This window comes from Anomalospiza imberbis, chromosome 6 (assembly GCF_031753505.1).
Source record: "Anomalospiza imberbis isolate Cuckoo-Finch-1a 21T00152 chromosome 6, ASM3175350v1, whole genome shotgun sequence".
NCBI classification, from domain to species: domain Eukaryota; kingdom Metazoa; phylum Chordata; class Aves; order Passeriformes; family Viduidae; genus Anomalospiza; species Anomalospiza imberbis.
The window spans coordinates 14,824,064-14,842,540 of record NC_089686.1 but is presented as its reverse complement, the minus strand read 5'-3'; the positions used below and the strand labels follow the sequence as shown (position 1 = coordinate 14,842,540).

The 18,477-nt window shown below is 35.1% G+C and overlaps 1 protein-coding gene across 5 annotated transcripts in view; it reads right to left on the bottom strand.

Moving 5' to 3' along the window:
• DICER1 (dicer 1, ribonuclease III) overlaps positions 1-18,477 on the bottom strand; it is a 60,987-nt gene that overhangs the window by 35,692 nt on the left and 6,818 nt on the right. For 3 of the 5 annotated variants that reach the window (XM_068192502.1, XM_068192507.1, XM_068192506.1), the window contains exons 2-7: positions 7,319-7,384; positions 6,320-6,420; positions 3,232-3,424; positions 2,152-2,314; positions 1,612-1,742; positions 588-722 (exon numbers count right to left, since the gene is read on the bottom strand). In XM_068192502.1, the coding sequence (XP_068048603.1) occupies positions 588-722; positions 1,612-1,742; positions 2,152-2,314; positions 3,232-3,375 (573 nt within the window). In that variant the 5' untranslated portion in view covers positions 3,376-3,424; positions 6,320-6,420; positions 7,319-7,384. The remainder of the gene's footprint in view (positions 1-587; positions 723-1,611; positions 1,743-2,151; positions 2,315-3,231; positions 3,425-6,319; positions 6,421-7,318; positions 7,385-18,477) is intronic. The other 2 variants (XM_068192505.1, XM_068192504.1) reach the window with 1 other exon arrangement.

The following is an 18,477-nucleotide window of genomic DNA, read 5'->3' as shown; positions in this document are numbered from 1 at the left end:
TAAACAGCCATCACATTTAAAGGTAAATATGTACAACATGAAAAATGGAAACAGTTAGCATTAAACAGAATATTCTTGTAACAATTACATACCATAGTACTTCTACATCATACAAAAAGGCACATGCACTTGAAAAGAGACTTGGAAAGGTATTTATTATGCAGGTATCTCTCACTTATAAGCCAAAAATGACATGGAACCAATAATATTCTGGGAAGAGCCCCAGAAACACCTTTAGAGATCGGCATTTTTTTAAAAAATAAAAAATGATCAGTATATCCCAGTCCCTAACTCAAATATTTTATTGATGATTTTAAAAAGTCCCCTAATTCAAAAAAATTAGTTTCTCTGTTAAAGACAGATTTGTCTTTAATCCCCACTGTAAAATACATTATTCTTCTACCACATTGTATCACTGGTCTTAACCCAATACAGTAATTCCACAGTCCCAGGAACATGCTAACATTGGTTCCACTAATATTTTTTTTGGTAGCAAAAGTTGCCCTAAATGGTTTCCAATTCTCCAGCTTTCCCTCTGACTTTTCTTCCTCAATCAAGTATATTAAACATTCATGCAATAAATGTACCTTCATAATTTCACGGTATGGATGATCCTGGATTGCAAGATGGCACTCATCAAACACCAGAAGATTAATATTTGACAGGGATAAATACTCATTTCTCAAAACAGTCAAAGCAACATGACATGTCATAACCAGAACCTAGAAGAAAAGGAAAAAAAATGTCAGCGTAAGACAAGTACAAGCTATCAGAGGCCAAGGTGAAGGAGGAAAAGTTTTCTGCAGGTCTTGTGAGACAGCATTGGCAAATATCAATCCCTATTCATCTACCTACACCCAGGTAAGGACAAAAGAGACCAAAACATTCTTTACTGGAGAAAGCCATCTCTCTGAATAGGGGTGTATTTATATGTATGTCTGTATCTCTCCAGGCACATGCCTAGTTAAAAAATGAATACTAAAGACAATCTCAACAGCAACCAGACCACACAAGAACAAGTATCATTAAATAACCCTAATAAATTTAATGTCCTTATATCATCATGTCTCCGTCAAGAAAGCTTGTTTTTCATAAGCTCTTAACTATTTGCAGCTGCAACATAAGCAGGACATTATCACACTTCTTTGTAGAGAAAATTTTATTTCTTGTACAGTAACACAAAAACTGAGTTTGTTGATAAAATTATTACACTCACTTCGAACTTCACTAAGTATAGTAACATTTTCTTCTGTTAGAGTTCCTCAGACATATTCCATAAAGCATTACTAATCACCAGAAAGTAAACCCCAAACCCCTAACATTTAATAAAATTTTAATAGCATTTAAAGTACAGTATGCACACTCAAAATTTCTTTTGCAATCAACATAATGAACAAGTCAGGGAGATCGAAAACAAAGGACTTAGAGGATGGCTTTTTAAAAACAACCTGAAAACACCTACATATATTTGCCTCAAAATTAACATACAAATATAACCAATATGCTGAATTTCTTTTTTTAAAAAGACTCAACATATAATTGGAAGGAATCACTTTTGATCCAACTTGACTCTCTGTATGCTTTGCTTATAGTTTTTACTTAATACACTACCTGATGCTTAGAGAATTCTTGACTCCATTTCTCTTTTGTCCATGATTCAGTTACTTCCAAACTCGAATACTCTCCCACTTTAAGGTCTGAATGTGTCCTGACAGCTGACACTTGTTGAGCAACTTGATTCGCTTAAGGAAAAAAAAAAATCATTTACATAAAGGTCTTTTCATACTTTAATTTGTAAGATGTGTGTCACATAACCTAGCACCACACTTCATAATTTGTTCTTTAGCTTAGACTAATGTTAAACCATGTGTACATGGCAACTGCCTCTATGCAGAACCACATCAAGGAAACAGATTGCTAACTAAATTGCACTTCAGATTCAATGTCTTAACTTTAAACTAGAAAACAGAACATGTTATATATATAAACAGATTACATTAAACATATGATAAAACAAAAGATGAAAGGCATCACATCCTTGCTGTTGCAGGCTTTATGCAAAAGTTTCTCCCAACTTTGATTTCACAGAACTTCTGTTACAGAATATTCCATGGAAGTATTAGCAGCGTGTTTAGCAACACTTCCTCTTACCCGAGTTGACCAAGAACACAGTTCTCTTTCCATTTTTGTTGAAATCTCCCCTGATCTGATAGGACAGCTCTTTAGTGAGTAGTACTGCAATAAAAGTCTTCCCTGAGCCAGTGTTTAAGCAGACTATTGTATTATGATCCAAAGCTGCTTCAAGCAGTTCAACCTAGGTTTAAAAAAAAAGAATGTCCTTACTTGCAGCAATGCAGTGAAAAAGCTGACAAAAAAATAACAAAAGTGATAAACTATAGACAAGTACAAGTCAATAGTATCACTTGAAATCTTTCAAGTGCCATATAATTAACAAATCTCTTTCATAACAATGTGTTCTCACAATACAATCCTTCAAAAATATTAACACACTATATAAAGCCCAGCTTTTAAATCTAAAATCCTTCATTACCACAATTTACTCTCAGGTAGCTTTCTGAACTGATCTTTTTAATACGTTATTCTATTGCTATATACATGGTATGAAGAAAGACAAGAAACTACAGCTTTTAAATCCAATTGCACACATAAACTCAGCCCAATAAGCACGTAGACTAGCTGAAGGTGATCAAAGTTTCTCAGTAATGCTAACAAAATGCTTCTGGGCAGCTCTGCAGTGAAAAAAGAACTGGTATTCTAGAACTCAGTTTTCCTTAAAGTGAAAAAATCAGAGTACCCTGATGGGGTTTCTGACTTGAGAGGACTACTTTGACCAGGATGTGAACCAAAAATCAAAATTAGTATACCATGTGGAAGACAAAGTGAGAGGTTGAAGAAGACATGATATATGTATACAATGGAGAGGCACAGTTTATTTGTCTCTAGCAGCATTCTGCAGAGAGTGGCAGGAGAACACTAAGCTTAAAAGCTGTTCTGCTCATTAGAGCAAACTTAAAGAGGGAAGGGGGATTTAACAAATGTGAAACAAAGCCAAACTAAAGAATTAGCTCCCAGCAAGTGGAGCTGAGAGAGACATGTCCTGACAGTGTGCATCACTGTCACATTCTCCACCTGCTCTTGTTCTTTTTCCATTAATTAATGGTTTTAATTGTATTTTTTTTTATGTTATTGTATTAGTACTATCACCAGTACCTGATATTTTCTTGGCGTGTAAATGTTATCATGAATTGCTTCTTGTTGCCATGGTAGTCCAAAAAATGGACCCATTGGGGACGAAGCAGGGGTCATGAGCTGCAGTCCTGCCATGCTGAGGGATTGCAAAGCAGGGCTTTTCATTCATTCATCCAGTGTTTCTTTCATTGCATTTTTGTTCCAGCACAGCCTACTATGAGAAGAAAATGAAACAGTATTAGATATACTTGCAATCTCAAGAAATAAGAGAAAATTTTCATCAAGAAAAAGACAATACTTGATTTTACTTACAGAAGTGTTTCTTGTACTATTTTCAGCAGAAAATGTTAATTTTGAATTTACAGGCACTTCTGCACTTGAAGATGTGTGCTTATCAAAGTACCCCAGAAATTCCAAAGGAGCTGTACTTTACAGGACAATGCTCATTCCAAGCATTTGGATTTACACACATGCATTTTAATATGAAGCTCCATTTATGGTCTGATAGAATTTCATTTTAAATTTAAGCTTTAAAAAATAAAGCTATCTTAGCTTTATTTCAGGAAAGAAAAACACTGAATTTTACACCACAGGCACAAGTATCAGTTTTTCCATTTTTCTTTCCAACAAAAAAGGCCTTTAACAAATTAAAGCTTTAAATACACACAAACAGGAATTTTATTCTATTTACTAGGAAAAGAACAGAAGCTACACAAGAATGTCCGTATTTTCAAATCATCAGATTCTGATAAGATTGTCTTTTTAAGAACTGGCAGAAGTATTATAGATAATTGCAGATGACTCTGGTAAGGACTAATAGAGAATGGAATCTTTACCAGGTTAACCATCAACTTCCATAAAGACACTGTCATTCATAAACAAACAAAACATTCAGAACTTCATGACAATTGAGCACTGCAGAACACTTTCCTACTGAAGCTATGAAGTCCTCATCATCAGGGTGTGTGTGTGTTAAAACATTTGCTGGTTGTCAAGAATTATCAAGGTTACAACAAACAAAACTAAAAAAAAAAAAAAAAAAAACAACTAAAACAAACAAATAAACCCCACAACATAAAAACTTTAGTCTGGGAAAGTGATTATGGCCTGATGATATAGAAAAATATTGCTGAAGTATACAGAAACATAATACATGAAATCTAAGAAATTCTGAATACTCCCTCCTAAAACTGGATACTAACCCTATTAAAAAAACACTATCTTCAAAAGTTAGTTTTCCTCAAACTCCTACAAACTCTATATTAATTTTAGCATCAATATGGGTTGAGAAATGTATAAAATTGATAATGCATTCATATTTAATAATTAATTTAAAAGGCACGAGGAAAAGCTAATTATCATTTTATTGCATTGAAATGTACTTGCTTTTCTATACAATAGGAAAGTTGTTAAAAGTTTTGCAAATGTGCAGTAAGGAATAAAAATAACTAAGATAAGTATAATACGCTATCTAAGAGAGAACCAGTAATGGTTACCAGAAATAAGTGAAGAGAGAGTGTAAAAAAAGGAAGCAGTACATTTAAATAAAAAATGGGGCACTGACTAGATTTCCATAGGTCCCTTCCAACCGTAGTAATTATGTAATTCTGTAATTAAGAGAAGTGTTCATTTAGATTTGTTCCAACATTGTTTTTCTATGTTATTATTTTTAAATCAAATATTATAATCTGGACCATGTCTAGACACTGATATTAAACTAGTATTAAATAATTATAGGAAGCTCTGAAAAAAGAGATTAAACCCATTATCGCACTTTCCATCTCAGGTATATATTGTAAAATAAAGAGAAGGCAATACATTGAACTACATGATCACTCCTCCTGCAGAGTCAGAAGTAATTTCACTTTATAGTAAGTGGTCAGATAAAGCTTTGTCTCAACTCCTTTAAGTGGCAGGGGAAGCCCAGAAGGACAGTGTGGTTAAGCTGAAATAGCATTATACACACAGCTCCATTGTAAAAACGTATTTCTCTTTTGTAGACAAACATTCAGTAGTAAATGCTACTTTATTAGGCAAAAGCCTAGTAAACACTTTGTGTTGCAATCAGTCCACCCCAACCAACAGAGCCAGCAAGTCATCGTTCATGCAGCAGTTGAGCTGCTACACACTGAACAGTCAAATGCAAAAGGACTATGCCAGTATTTATCAGCATAACACACAAGCTGCAGGGCATTTACAAGTAAAGCAATACAATGTAAAAACAAAAATCAGTTTTGTAGCACATTTCTAATGACACCAGTGCATGAGGCATTCAGAATAAACATTCAGTAAGGGGATGTTTCTCCTTTAGAATACAGATATGCAGCCAGATTCTGGAGCAAACTTTTATTGTTTAAAATGATGTGTACAAGGCCAGTGGAACAATCCTAACTATGCAGTTGCTTAATCAGCAGTGTAGAACTGGTACTATGCAGACTCCTTTCACCTCCCTAACACAGATGACAAACGAACAAGCATGAAGTATATGGATCTAAGATGCAAGGCAAGGTGAGCACAGTGGAACTAAATACATTTCTGTCTTCCCTATGTTATCAAAGCACATTTTTCTGCTATGTAGTTTTAATCAGATAGCCCCTTTCCCTATTTTTGCTGAACTCATATTTCAACCTGAAGCATACTATTGAAACTAAGACCTTAATTTAGCTGTCATTTCTTTTCCTTACCATTCACTTTGTATCTCCTATCTGGAAGAACATATGAATTCAATTCTAATTCTAACCCCTTGTGCCAACCCCCCTTTTTTTTTAATCTGATCATATTTCAGCCACACAACCACATTTGAATATAAAATCCACAAGAAAAGCACACATACATCCTTATAAAAAAACTGAATAGATTTCTAATCATATTCAGCTTCCTAATAAGTATCAGGGCAAGAGTTTCCTGATAAACATCTAAACTTCTATGAATAAAATGAAGTAGCTACTTTCATTTTTCTTTCCAAAGAAATACAGTCAACTTGTATAAACTCACATAAGGAAGTTACTTTACTCTATGGCTCTGAAGCATCTTTAAATATAAAAGAGGAGGACATAGTGCAGTGATACATCAAAACCCGCTTCTCCCATACTACAAAGCACAGGCTTACCGTTTTAATTTCTGCAGTCTCTGTGTTTATGCTTCCTGAACTGCATTTTGACATCATGATATCAGCTTGTAGATTAATCACATAATTTGTAAGCCTTGACTCTTAAAAAAAACAAGAACAAAAACCCATGAACCTATGAACTATAAAAAATATTTGAAAAGGGAACTATAATAGCAAGATTAATTGTGGTAATTCAGTTGCTTAAAAACATTTAAATGTGTTGAGCCTACAACAAAACTCGCTGATGGAAACAAACTATTTAGGTTCACTCTGAATGTGAATTATTTTAGTTTACTATCAGAACCTAAAATTGAAAAGATAATTTAGTTTAAATGTGCACATATTTCCCCAGTCCTACTTCCAGGTTACTTTCACTAATTACTAGCTCACGTGTGAAATACATGAGTAGAGTGCTTGATATAATTTTGCTATGGTTTGTATAATTGTACTGTTTTTTCCATTCACATATATTTTCACTTTGAGTTAAGACATTAAAAAAAGTTCAAGCGGCTAGTCAACTGATAAAAAAGTAACACCCATTTCTCTCGACGTACACCAGTCTTTTTAGTAAAAGAAAAAATACTGTGCACTTAAGATGGTGATTTATCCATAAAAGTAAAATTCAGAAAGATACAAATTCATGACAGTGAATTTCTAGATATATTAGCCAAATACAAATATTATGTATTTATACTGAACATATTATATATAAATATATCTATATACTCATATGTAAAACTACAACTTAAAGCAAAAATACTGTATTTCAGCAGATCTAGAATGTTCTTAAAGCTATCAAATAAAAAAATTTGCACAATATATACACCTAAAGTGTGAGTTTTGCCAGACCTAAAAAGAGATTGTGAAGTCCAATTTTTTTAAATCAATACTGAAAACTTAAACACAAAATGGATCTTGATGAAAATTTCTCCTCCAATCAATTCCATAAAGTTAACAAAGAGGACACTCCCAAGATTAGTTCAGTATGTTCATTTTTACCTCAAATGCTGATGCTGAGCTTTTCCAGAGTTTCCAATCCTGTAATTTTGTTTCACCCTAGGTAACCTAAAAGGCAACATAAAGAGAGAGCATTTTACCATGAACTGCCATTAAAATCAACTGTGCCATGTGGTAGTCTGCTTTCTTGCATTTTAATACACAGCTCTGTAGCAAGAGCACATGGTCCTTCAAAATCTAACTATCATATGTCCCTTTTTGGCTAGGGATACAGTCAATGTCTGAAAGATCAGCCTTAAGTGCTCAGGAGATATTTGCATGTTTTGTTTTATCTGCTAAAGTAATGGCTAGCTAAGGCCAACTAGATTCACAGCTTTTCTCCCCTGTGCTCCATACATGTTTCATTTTTAACATGGTAGGGAAATCCAGAAGAAAATTATTATTCAACACATTCAAGAGAGAGATCTGAAAGAATGTATGTTTTTCCAGAAAACAAAGTAAACAGTTGTTATTTTATTTTACAAGAATACAAAAGGAATGCAGCACAGAAAATCTGATGGATACTGCATTCATGTACAAAATAGACTGACAAAAAAATGAATTCCCTGGGCTACATTTAAAATTTGTGTTTGCAGCATACATAAATATATCCTTTATTTTCAGCACAAAATACAGCAAATTGCTTCTAAGATGTAGTAAGCAGAACTTAGATTTATTACAGCATGTTCCTATTATGTCTAGGTTATTCATTTATTCACTGCCTCTAAACATGAATCAGAATATATATTCCATTGAACCAGAAAATAACCGAATAACAGAAAACTGCCACATTCGTGGTAAAAATATAGAAGTACACTCCACTCTCTATATATTTGCAAGAAAAGCTGAAGGGAACAATGCAGCATTTGGATACCCCAGCAAAAAGCAAACTTGAACGGAAAGAAAGGTTCAACCCTCGTCAGAAAAGCTACTGACGCATGTGTGGCTTAACAGAGCAAATTTACTTTACTGCCAAATCGCAGATGGCAAACACAAAGCATAGAGACCAGCAGGTAAGATCTGAGAACCAAAAAAAGTGTATAAATCTAATTCTCCACCAGCACAACCGCTTCCTTCGGCACACGGAAGCCAGAAGACCTGGGCCTGAATCAATGGATCGGCGGGCAGGATTTACAGTAGGCCGCTTGAATGCCAACCTAAAACCAGACAGGCCACATTCCCGAGATGCGGTCAAGGTCTAGCACAAAACAGCAGCGTCTGTCACATTAGCATCTAAATGGCGCTGGTGCACCCACCCAGACTAAGCCTGGTGCGATGCTTCCCCGGCGGCCACGGGCACCTGCCACTGGCGACAGCCCTCGGGACAGCGGCACCGCCGGGGCTGCCCGGCGCTGAACAACCCCCATGCTGCAGCCACAGGCGGCAAGATACGTTATACCACATTTTAAAAAAAAATAAAAAGGTTTTATTTTGATCTATAGTTTCTGAGGATCTTGTTAAAAACAAGTAAAAAACACAAAAAGGAAAAATTAGCGACATTTTAGAAACCTAATTTTAAGGAATGTCAATGTCTTCTATGAAACAGCAAGGCTTCCCCCTTTTTTTAAATGACACCCTTTAAGAGCTCAATATTCATGTATTTTATCAACAGGTAGAAGGAAAGAGTTCTAAGATAAGCAGATACTCAGTGTCTAACTGTGAAACACACCACAAACACAACGAATACTCAAAGCACTAACATAATAAAAATCAGTTCCTAAAAAGACATCAAGAGAAGCATCCAAGAAGTGACACAGCAGGCACTTCTGCAAATCTCCAGCACTCCAGAAATCTGCAAGCAACCACAAGCTACTTCTGCAAATCTCAGCCAAGATCTTCAAGTATCTTGGCTATTTGCTACTGAAACACTACTAATGCAAAAACTAAGTATCCAAAGATATCAGAGAATGCAGAATATATCAACAGGTTTTATTTTTATTTTGTGTGTTCGTAATTCAGTCCTTGAAAATAATCACATTCATATGATACCTAACTTACTACTAAAAAAGGAGAACTTAAATTTACAGTAGAACACTTGCTGTCATACTATAAGCAACAGGCTGAATCTGAAAGACTACCAAGATTCTTGCTCTTCAACATTTTTGACCAATTGAAATTAAACAACTAGTCCCTAGAGCAATTAAATCATTATTCAAAATGCTAACAACTTCAAAATGAAGTTATTTCATAGTAAGTTCTATGCAAACTGGACTCTCTAATCACATTGTTTATTTACTGAATAATCTTTAGGCAAATACAACTGAATTCCAGCACGAACAAAGTCCTGCATGATCTTTAGGGGGTAAGGTAAAAAACTGCATTTATGACTGGGAAGAAAAAGTACATCTGGGCTAGCATCCTGCCTCGATAATCACAGCTGGTCCCAGATGCTGAGGACAGGGAGAAGGGATGACGACAGAACAGGACTTATCATCTTCTTCTTTTCATTATTCCAGCAACTTAATATTTCAACTATTTTTCATTGGTTTATTATGGTACAAACAATAAAATTACATCAGAAACCATAGTACAAACTCCCTACTGCCTCAAATTAATTTGAAAGCAAAGTACTCTTTGACATCCAAGGACCTAAGCCTTCATCGAAGTCAGGGAAAAAAAATTATACTCAAGACATACACCTCTCTAAATGTAAAAAATCTGAACTATACAAACAGTCTGAAACACATTTATTAGTTTTAACAGCAATTAGAATTAAATTATGCCATATATTTGAGAGTTTTTTACTGCACAGGAAAATTGTAGCTCCGTGTCTAATTTATGGGTAACTATAATATCAGTATCACAAGTAGGGATAACTGACCATATCTGTGAATTTATTTTATTTATCATTTGGTCATTTACTTGGGTACCAAATTATTTTCTTGTGATGATTTAGTTAATTTAAAGGTTATGTTCAAGCTTTTCAGGCACTTCTGACTTTCTACAGGAAGGCAATTAAGCAGACATTAGAGCAGGGATTTCTCTCTTCCCCAATTTGGGGGCAAGCTGTGAGGCAAGTACAGTTCCAAAGCATTAATTACTCTTGCTTTGGATAAGTAAAAGCAGCAGCTGTCCCCTGAATATAATCCCATGTGGAGACTTCAATCCCATTATTTACATAAACATAAACCCTTTCTCTGCATGGGGCTGAAAGTCAAGCTCCTCAAAACATGGGTATTCAACAGTTCACTGTTACCACTGCGCCACAACATCCAAAATTACTAAGTTCCCTACTTTACAAAAGGCTTTCTCTGAAGTCATCAATTGTACGATGCAAGGCCAGCAGACACTTGGATTGTAAATCAAGCTCTAAAACGTCTACCAATTCTAAAACGAGAGTTCACATCTACTGCAGTCAGCCATATCAATTTATGTACCACCCAAGAGCCAGTGCTCAAATTTTAGCCCTAGTTTCAAAAAAACACCAACCAAAAAAACAAGCAAAAAAGTATTTATCATCAACGGTGAATCAAACCAACTCTTCCTAGCGCAACCTTAAAATGTGTACTATATGTTGGGTAGCACAATATTTACTCCACATTTTATGCTTTGTTGTTTTTAATTTCATCCTAAGAAAGAACAACTTCTCACCAGTTAAACTACTTGGCTTCACATGGCCTTTCCCTGAAGCAAATAGGCACACTACTGAAATTTTCTTTAATGTGAAGCTGGGATGAAGTTAGTATTAAATTGATAAAAATATGTAGGACAAAGAAACTGTTTTCCTCCCAAATTTAGAAGACATTCAAAGCTACTCAGCTGTCACAGATTTCACCAGAGGAGAGGAAAAAAAACCTGCAACAACCCAAAAACATACTTGATTATTTTACTGAAGGAAAATATGTGAATAACTTCCAAGACATTTCCACAGGCCCACTAGGTTGTTCTTTTTTGTTTTGTTTTTTTGTTTGCTTGTTGTTGGGTTTGTCTTTGTTTTTCTTTTGGAATATGTAACAATATGTAAAAGTGAAGATGCTACCCAGATTTAGTCAACACCCCTGGAGGTGCTCAACAAAATGTGTAGACATGGCACTTATGGACATGGTTTTCTGTGGACTGAGGAGTCTTACATTGATAGCTGGATTTTAGGAATCTTTTCCCTAAATTATATGGCATTCTACAGTCCTATGAAAATGCTCTGTGGCAAACCAAGAGCGTTGCAAGGGCTCTCACACAAGATATGAGCAGAAAAAATGTGCATCATGTAAAATGATCTGACTTAATTCCAAAGTGGAGAAGATATAGTTATTTCCCTCTGTGTAAATACATGTTCTTGGACTAGAACATGAGCATTCCTTCTCATTCTTTACAGTTAAACTAATATAAGACTTCAGCAGCTTTTATCAATTAACAACTTTTATCTTTAAATGCAATCTTTATTTTTCAATATTGTCCAATAAAGCAAACATTTGCATACTGTTTGGGGTTCAAAAGTGGTGAGAAGCCATAAATATTACATTTTACCAGTATAATGCTTCAAGCCTCATGTAGCAATTTCGTATCACAGGTTATCTGTAGCACTGTTGACCTTCCAGAACAACTGACACAATACTGAAACTGAATCAAAAATATTCAACAATTTACTTGGTAAAAAGGTAGTGACAGAAGAGCTGAAGTCCTTATTTAAGATAAAGTGGTAAAAAATACCTACGAGATAAGACATGTTTGTTCTGTGTACTGTCAGTCCTGAGCTATTGGTATAAAAAAACTGGAACGATTTGCACAGACTTGAGGACTTCCTCTTGTGCTAAGTAACTCTAAAGTTTTTATCTTCAATTAAAGCTTCTTTTTTTAATAGATGTCTTAAATTAAATTCTTAGGTTTAGGAGTAAATATGGAATCCCAACGGAATTTGAAAAATAAAAATATTTAAGATCCACAAAATGCATTGTGGACAGTTTCTTTTCCCCAATGTGGGGTCATAGGCATCTAAATATTGACTGAGAAGCTTTGTATTTTCTTTCCTTCTCAGAAATCTTTTCATATTATGATCAACCATGAAAGCTGGAACAAGGTCAAACATACTTCACTGCTAGCAGAGGAGGTGGTTTAACCAGTTCATGAAGGTCCCTTAGCTCCAATCCTGTTGCAACAAAGCACCACTAAACTTTGCAGTGCAGAGATCCAAATCAGACCCATTCCTGATTCATCCATCAATCTTCCACAGTAGCAGGACAAATTCAAGAAGAAAAAGAATAAATTGAGATAAAATAGGTATCCTTGAGAGAGTTCTCTAAATGTATATTCATAGGTATCTTTCCCTAATGTCAAATGTAGATTATAGTTCACTGCAGCATTACTCCAATTTTCCACATTAGGTCTGCTCATAACATATAGTGATGGATGTTCTTAACTATGTGGGTTAAAAAAAAATCCAAGTTGTTCCTCCTTGCTGAACAGTAACAAAAGCTTCAAAACCTGAAATAAGCTGTTTTGCTACAACAATCAAAAAGGTAGAGAGGCATGAAGGTGGAGGTAACTTTTAACCTTTCATTTTCCAGAATGGAGTGAGAGCTATTCCTGCATATATACAAAAGCATTCCCCGATATGCAAATGACAGGATTGCTCCAGACATTAAAGAAGTTGTGGTTTACTGGATACAGTATTTACTGAATACTCATTTAATGATTATGGAGGCAATTTAGAAGGAAAGAGAAATGAAATTATTGTTAATTCCGTTTTTTATATTATTATCTAAAATTACTCAGGCCTGAGAAATAATGTTTTAAAGGCATTAAATCCCCATAAATGGTGCAGTTGAGGGTTTCTGACACTATGTTGGGCTCTGGAAGCAATATAACTAGTTAATATCATACTAAAGCCCTAGTTTCAATAACCTGTCAATTAGCTCTCTGCTCAGCACAACTCAGAATTAATATATTCCTATATTCGTTTCAGTTCCAGTCCCTGTTTGTATTATTGACACAATGTTACATTAAAGAAGACACACATATGTACACAACCCTAGTCCACAGCCATCAGTTGAAGATAGTTCCTTTCTTCTGTAATACAAAAACAGACAGTCCTGTAACTCAGTCAGTTGTGAACTGCATTTTCAGAGCAGAACACAAACATACAAGTTTGAGTAGAGACTCTTGTCTAAAAACAACACAGCAGATTTTGCTTTATTCAGTATTACCAGCTCCACAAATCCTGGTTATCAAAAAATAGAAAATACAAAGCAAGAGTTCCTTCCTCTTCTTACCACATTAGTTGTAGTTTGCATCAATGTTGCCAAACCACCAATTATTATGCCTGGTATCATCTAATTACCAGAAGTACAGTAGCTTGATTGCAGCAACATTAAGTAGCCAACATCAAGCAACTATGAGCAAAAACTCTTGAGATGTTTTCTTAATTCAATAGTTCTCAATTTTCAGAAAAAAATGCAGCCAAATTCTGTGAGGCTGACTGGCAGCTGCATTGGCAGAGCCTGGACTACCTCCCCTTTCTGCTGCTGCTGTGCTCAGCGTCTACTCTGGATATATTTAAACACCTATCAGAAGAAAACAGTAACAGTCTGGCAGGTACATTCCTGGTGACTGACAAGAAATGACCTGGAAAGGACAGAAGAATGAGATGAGCAGTAGAACACATCTCCACCATTCTGAATGGGGGAAACAAAACTCAAATTCCCATACAATCTCTTGCAGTTATCACTGTACCACTCCTCCAGTCTGGGCAGCTCTGCACACACATCAATTCTTTCACTTAATGATGAGTACTGCATTAAGAGTACTTTCTTACACTCATTTATTCTCACAGTAGCCTCCAGATGACCAATTCCAGCAGGTCAGACTATGTTTCTCCAGAGGTCAATCAAACCCAGACTCTCTGAAGACATCCATGAAGCAGCACAGAGGTGAAGGGCAGCTGTAATAAACACAGTCAGACTGGCTGAATCAAAAGAAGCACTGGGAGCATGCAAGTGACAAAGAACTCAACCCAGTTATGAGGGAATTAAAGGAAAGTTGCAAGTTTCTAGAAGCAAACCAAAAGTGACATGAATGCAATCAAGGATTTGGAAAAGCAGAGATATTTCAGATTTTAAAAAAAGAAAAAAAAAAAAGAAAAAAAACACAACAAACCCTAAACCTTACTAAAAGTCTTTATATGCCAAATAATTTCTTTAACAAGGAATAATCAAGCATTTTAAAGTCAATTACTCCACCATTTACATGCCAATACAGCAAGTCCAATTAAATCAGAGGCATTAACATCCCCAGTTTTGATGTATACTGGTAAACACCTAGCTTACATCTAGGGTTATTACAAAACTACCCTATTATTTGGGAACTTACATTGTTCTTATAGTTTTCCTCAGAAACAACTGCATCCATACTGATATCATTTAGGCTGATTCACAACACAGGCATCAGACTAATTAGAATAGCATCACAGCCATCAACATTGAAGTAATCACACCATTATCCTTAATAATTGTTTTACTGAATTATGTAGAACAACTTTCCCCCTGCATACTATACTGTATTTGGAAAGGATTTATAACTCAATTAATGCAAATATATATTACATTTATAATAATAAAAGTTGAAAGTATTCAGAATAAATATTTAAATACAAGTGACTTTCAATTTCATTGACTAATCATTTGCTTTCATCAGTTAATGAGCAGCTTATTTGAGTAGGCATACATACATGCATTAAGATGCCTAAAGAGGCAGATAATTGATGATTTCCAGAATGACTTAAGCAGATTACATGCCTAACTTTCAATGGAGATTTCCCTCTTCTTCCTCAGCACTGCCTTCTCAACCCTGAACAGGAAGTAGCTCACTTCTCTTTAAGTAATGATTTTAATGAATTACCTTTTTCATAATTTCCTAATTTGCAATTCAAGCTACTTCAAATACATACTAAGACTGGTGAAAAAAAACCACCAAACCACTAAAGCAAAAAAAAACCAAAAAAAAAACATCTAGGCCTCTAAGACTCATAATAGGAAAGTAGTTTTGAAATAAAAATCACATACCTTTAAAATTTTAAGTTAAAAAATTTTAAGTTAGACCTTGTTGCAGACAAGATGTTAGAGAAACTGAGACTAATTAACTAAAGCAATGAAGTACATTGAAAAGGAAAAGTGCCTTAAATCCTTATGAGCAAGCTGTCACTGAGAAGAGTGACCTTATTACTCCTCTTTTAGTAGGATTAAGCACGTGGCATGTGCAGAGGTTTTACATCCCATCATTTCACCAGATCAGTATTTCACTTTAGCTTTCTCAAATATGCTTATAAAAATCCGTAGCTGGTTGTACAGTCAATTTTTTCTAAAACAATCAGAGAAAAAATAAATTTCTGATGTAAACAAAGCACAGGAAAGATTATTTTCATTTTATCATTTTTTTTATTTTCCCTCAGCAGCAAGACAAAACACTGTATAATAAAGGCTTCCTGGTCACAGCTTACCGTGCATTTAGTACAGCACAGTTACACACCCAAAGCATCACTCTGACCCTCGCTCCCATCTACCTGCTGCCTCCACAACTTCTCCAACTCATCTGTGACCACAGCTGAGTCAGACCATAACAGAATGAAAGAAATCACACAATAAATTGTTTCTTAGATGAATTAGTCTTGTTAATTCACTTTACCATAAAACTTGAGAAATGCTTCCTCCAATGAAGTTTAACAACAAATACCAGGACCTGGGGGGAAAAAGTGGGGGGTTTTTTTGGTTTTTTTTTTTTTTTTTTCTAGGCAGAAATGCCATCTAAAATGCATGTCAAACTAGAGCCCAAGATACAGCCAATGCTCCTCAGGTGCCTAACAGGAAAAAAATTTTGCTGTTCTAAGCAGCACTTCTGTGATCATGTACCCCTAATTAGAATGCAATTTTTTTTTAATAATCTGAAGTTTTCTCATTTTCTCTTTTTAATTAACTATCTTGACAGTATTTTAATATTAATTGAAAATACTCCTGGTCTTAAGCATTGGCTACTACTTCATATGAAAATTACACAAACACTCAAACAATATTCCTGAAGTATGCCACTAAACTAGAATTTTTAAACATTGTTTACCTTTTAAATCCAACAGGATACAAGAGTTTAGCCCACTTAACTGCTCAACTCATAACACTGAAAAGCACATTGTTTACATTTTGGACATTCTTACTTAAAGAGCTAATATATCCATCTATGATATCCAACTACCACAGAGCATGGTATCACCATTCAGTTACATGTTTAACAAAAACTGCAGTCAATTTTTAACATAAAATTGAGTTTAGCCTATGGAGAAAAACAAAAAACCACGGTTTGGAAAATCTGTATAGCCTGAGCCCACCCCTAACTCTACTCTGAAGGCAAATTTATGGGGCGGGGAGAAACATCTTACTCAAGGGGGGGAAAAAACAAAACAACAAAGTTTTCCTCATTTGCAAAGGGAACCCAACTCTCTCAACCTCTAACTTGTTACTTTTGAACTTCCCACATAATTACACAGCCAATTCTGCTCTGGATAGTGTGGAGTCCTAAGGCTCTGATTTCAATTAAGTGATTACAAATCTCTACCATGTTCATGGTAAACAAACTAGAGCGTTGTTTGGTTTTGTTTGCGGACAATGATGGTTGGCTTCAGAGGCTTTGTTTCTTTTAAATTATGACAATGATTTCCCCTTCCCTCATCAAAATGGAAACACTGAGTTTTGAAGAGCATTTAAAGATAATAAATTATACCCAAGATCTTGAACATATAATTTAAAAAAAATCTCACCCCACCACTTTCATAAGAATGGAAAACTGGATAGAGGAAAATATTCATTTTAAATAAAATTCAATAACTTGAATTTATTAAGTCATTGATTTGTATCTAATTGTATTAGTGTCTCAAAACAGATACTCACTACATTTGAGGCAAAAGGGAAAATAAGTCCTAGAATTTTAAGTAATTTCTTATACAGATTCCTAACTATGGAGTCACAACTACAAATTACCACTAGCTAAAAATGAGAGGTTTTAAACTAGGCATGACTTCAGATGTGAATTTTCCAAGTCAATAGCTAGTCTAAGTGTTCCATTTTGATTATGATTATAGCTACTTTTATTAAAAGTTGTTCATATCTCAGAATTGGATTTACCACAGCTGATTTTTATACACAAACCCACAAAACTACTATCATAACACACTTGTTTATAACAGCAGCTATTAACAATAAGTGAGAAAGAACAAAGTTGAGAAAAACATGGTACAATTATTTCAATTAATTGGTGAGAAGAAGTAGTTTCAGATTAGTTTTCATGTGACTGTAGATCCAATCTGATGACAACCTAATGCTCAGTGAAGGAACCACACTGCAACTGCTCCTTCTGTTCTCTAACAGCTTTGACACTTGTCTGACTTTCTGGGAGAAAAATAGCTCAGGAAAATATAACCAAGTGGTATTTTTTCCTTGACCTAGGCAAGTTTTCTACAGGCTCAGCAAGCTGAATTAAGTAGTTGATATGGGTCAGAGGAGTATTAGAGCTGCCATGAGGAGGAGGTTGTCATCCACTTTGATAGCCACTTGAACGCCTTCATTACAGAAAACAAGGAAATTAGATTCAACAGGTTTTTGAGTGTGCAATTTTAAATCAGACATCAGCTTCTCTCTTGCCAACTGCTGCTGAACTGTGTTACACTAAGATCAATAAAAATTCCAAACCCAAAACTTCTTCCTGTGTAGTCCAAAATTATTTAAATGGTGCCAGAGAAAACACCTGCAGGCAGCAGACTGCAGTAAGGTTAACTGATAAAAGTTTTTAACAACTCCTAATAGCTGGCAATGTATACATCTGTAGCATTAGCGGCACACTACTCCAAATGCTTGCCAGAAATCAGCACCTGCTTCATCATTATGCCAGTCACTACATGCCCTAATATCTTCCAATAATTCCTTGCAGACCCTCATCAGCTGAGATAACAACTGGTCAGTAGACAGTTTCAACGAACCATTAATTTTGTCACTAAAAACTTATCCTGTATTCAGTTTAGGCAACACACAGTCATTAGAAGACCATTTTCCAGATAACTTACTATTAATTAAGGCAGGTTTAACTTCTTAACTTCAACATAACAAAGCATTAAGTATGCAAGGATTACAACAGGGAAAATTGCTCATCTCCTGGAAGTTGATCATACGTCTTTCAAAGACCCAGGGAGC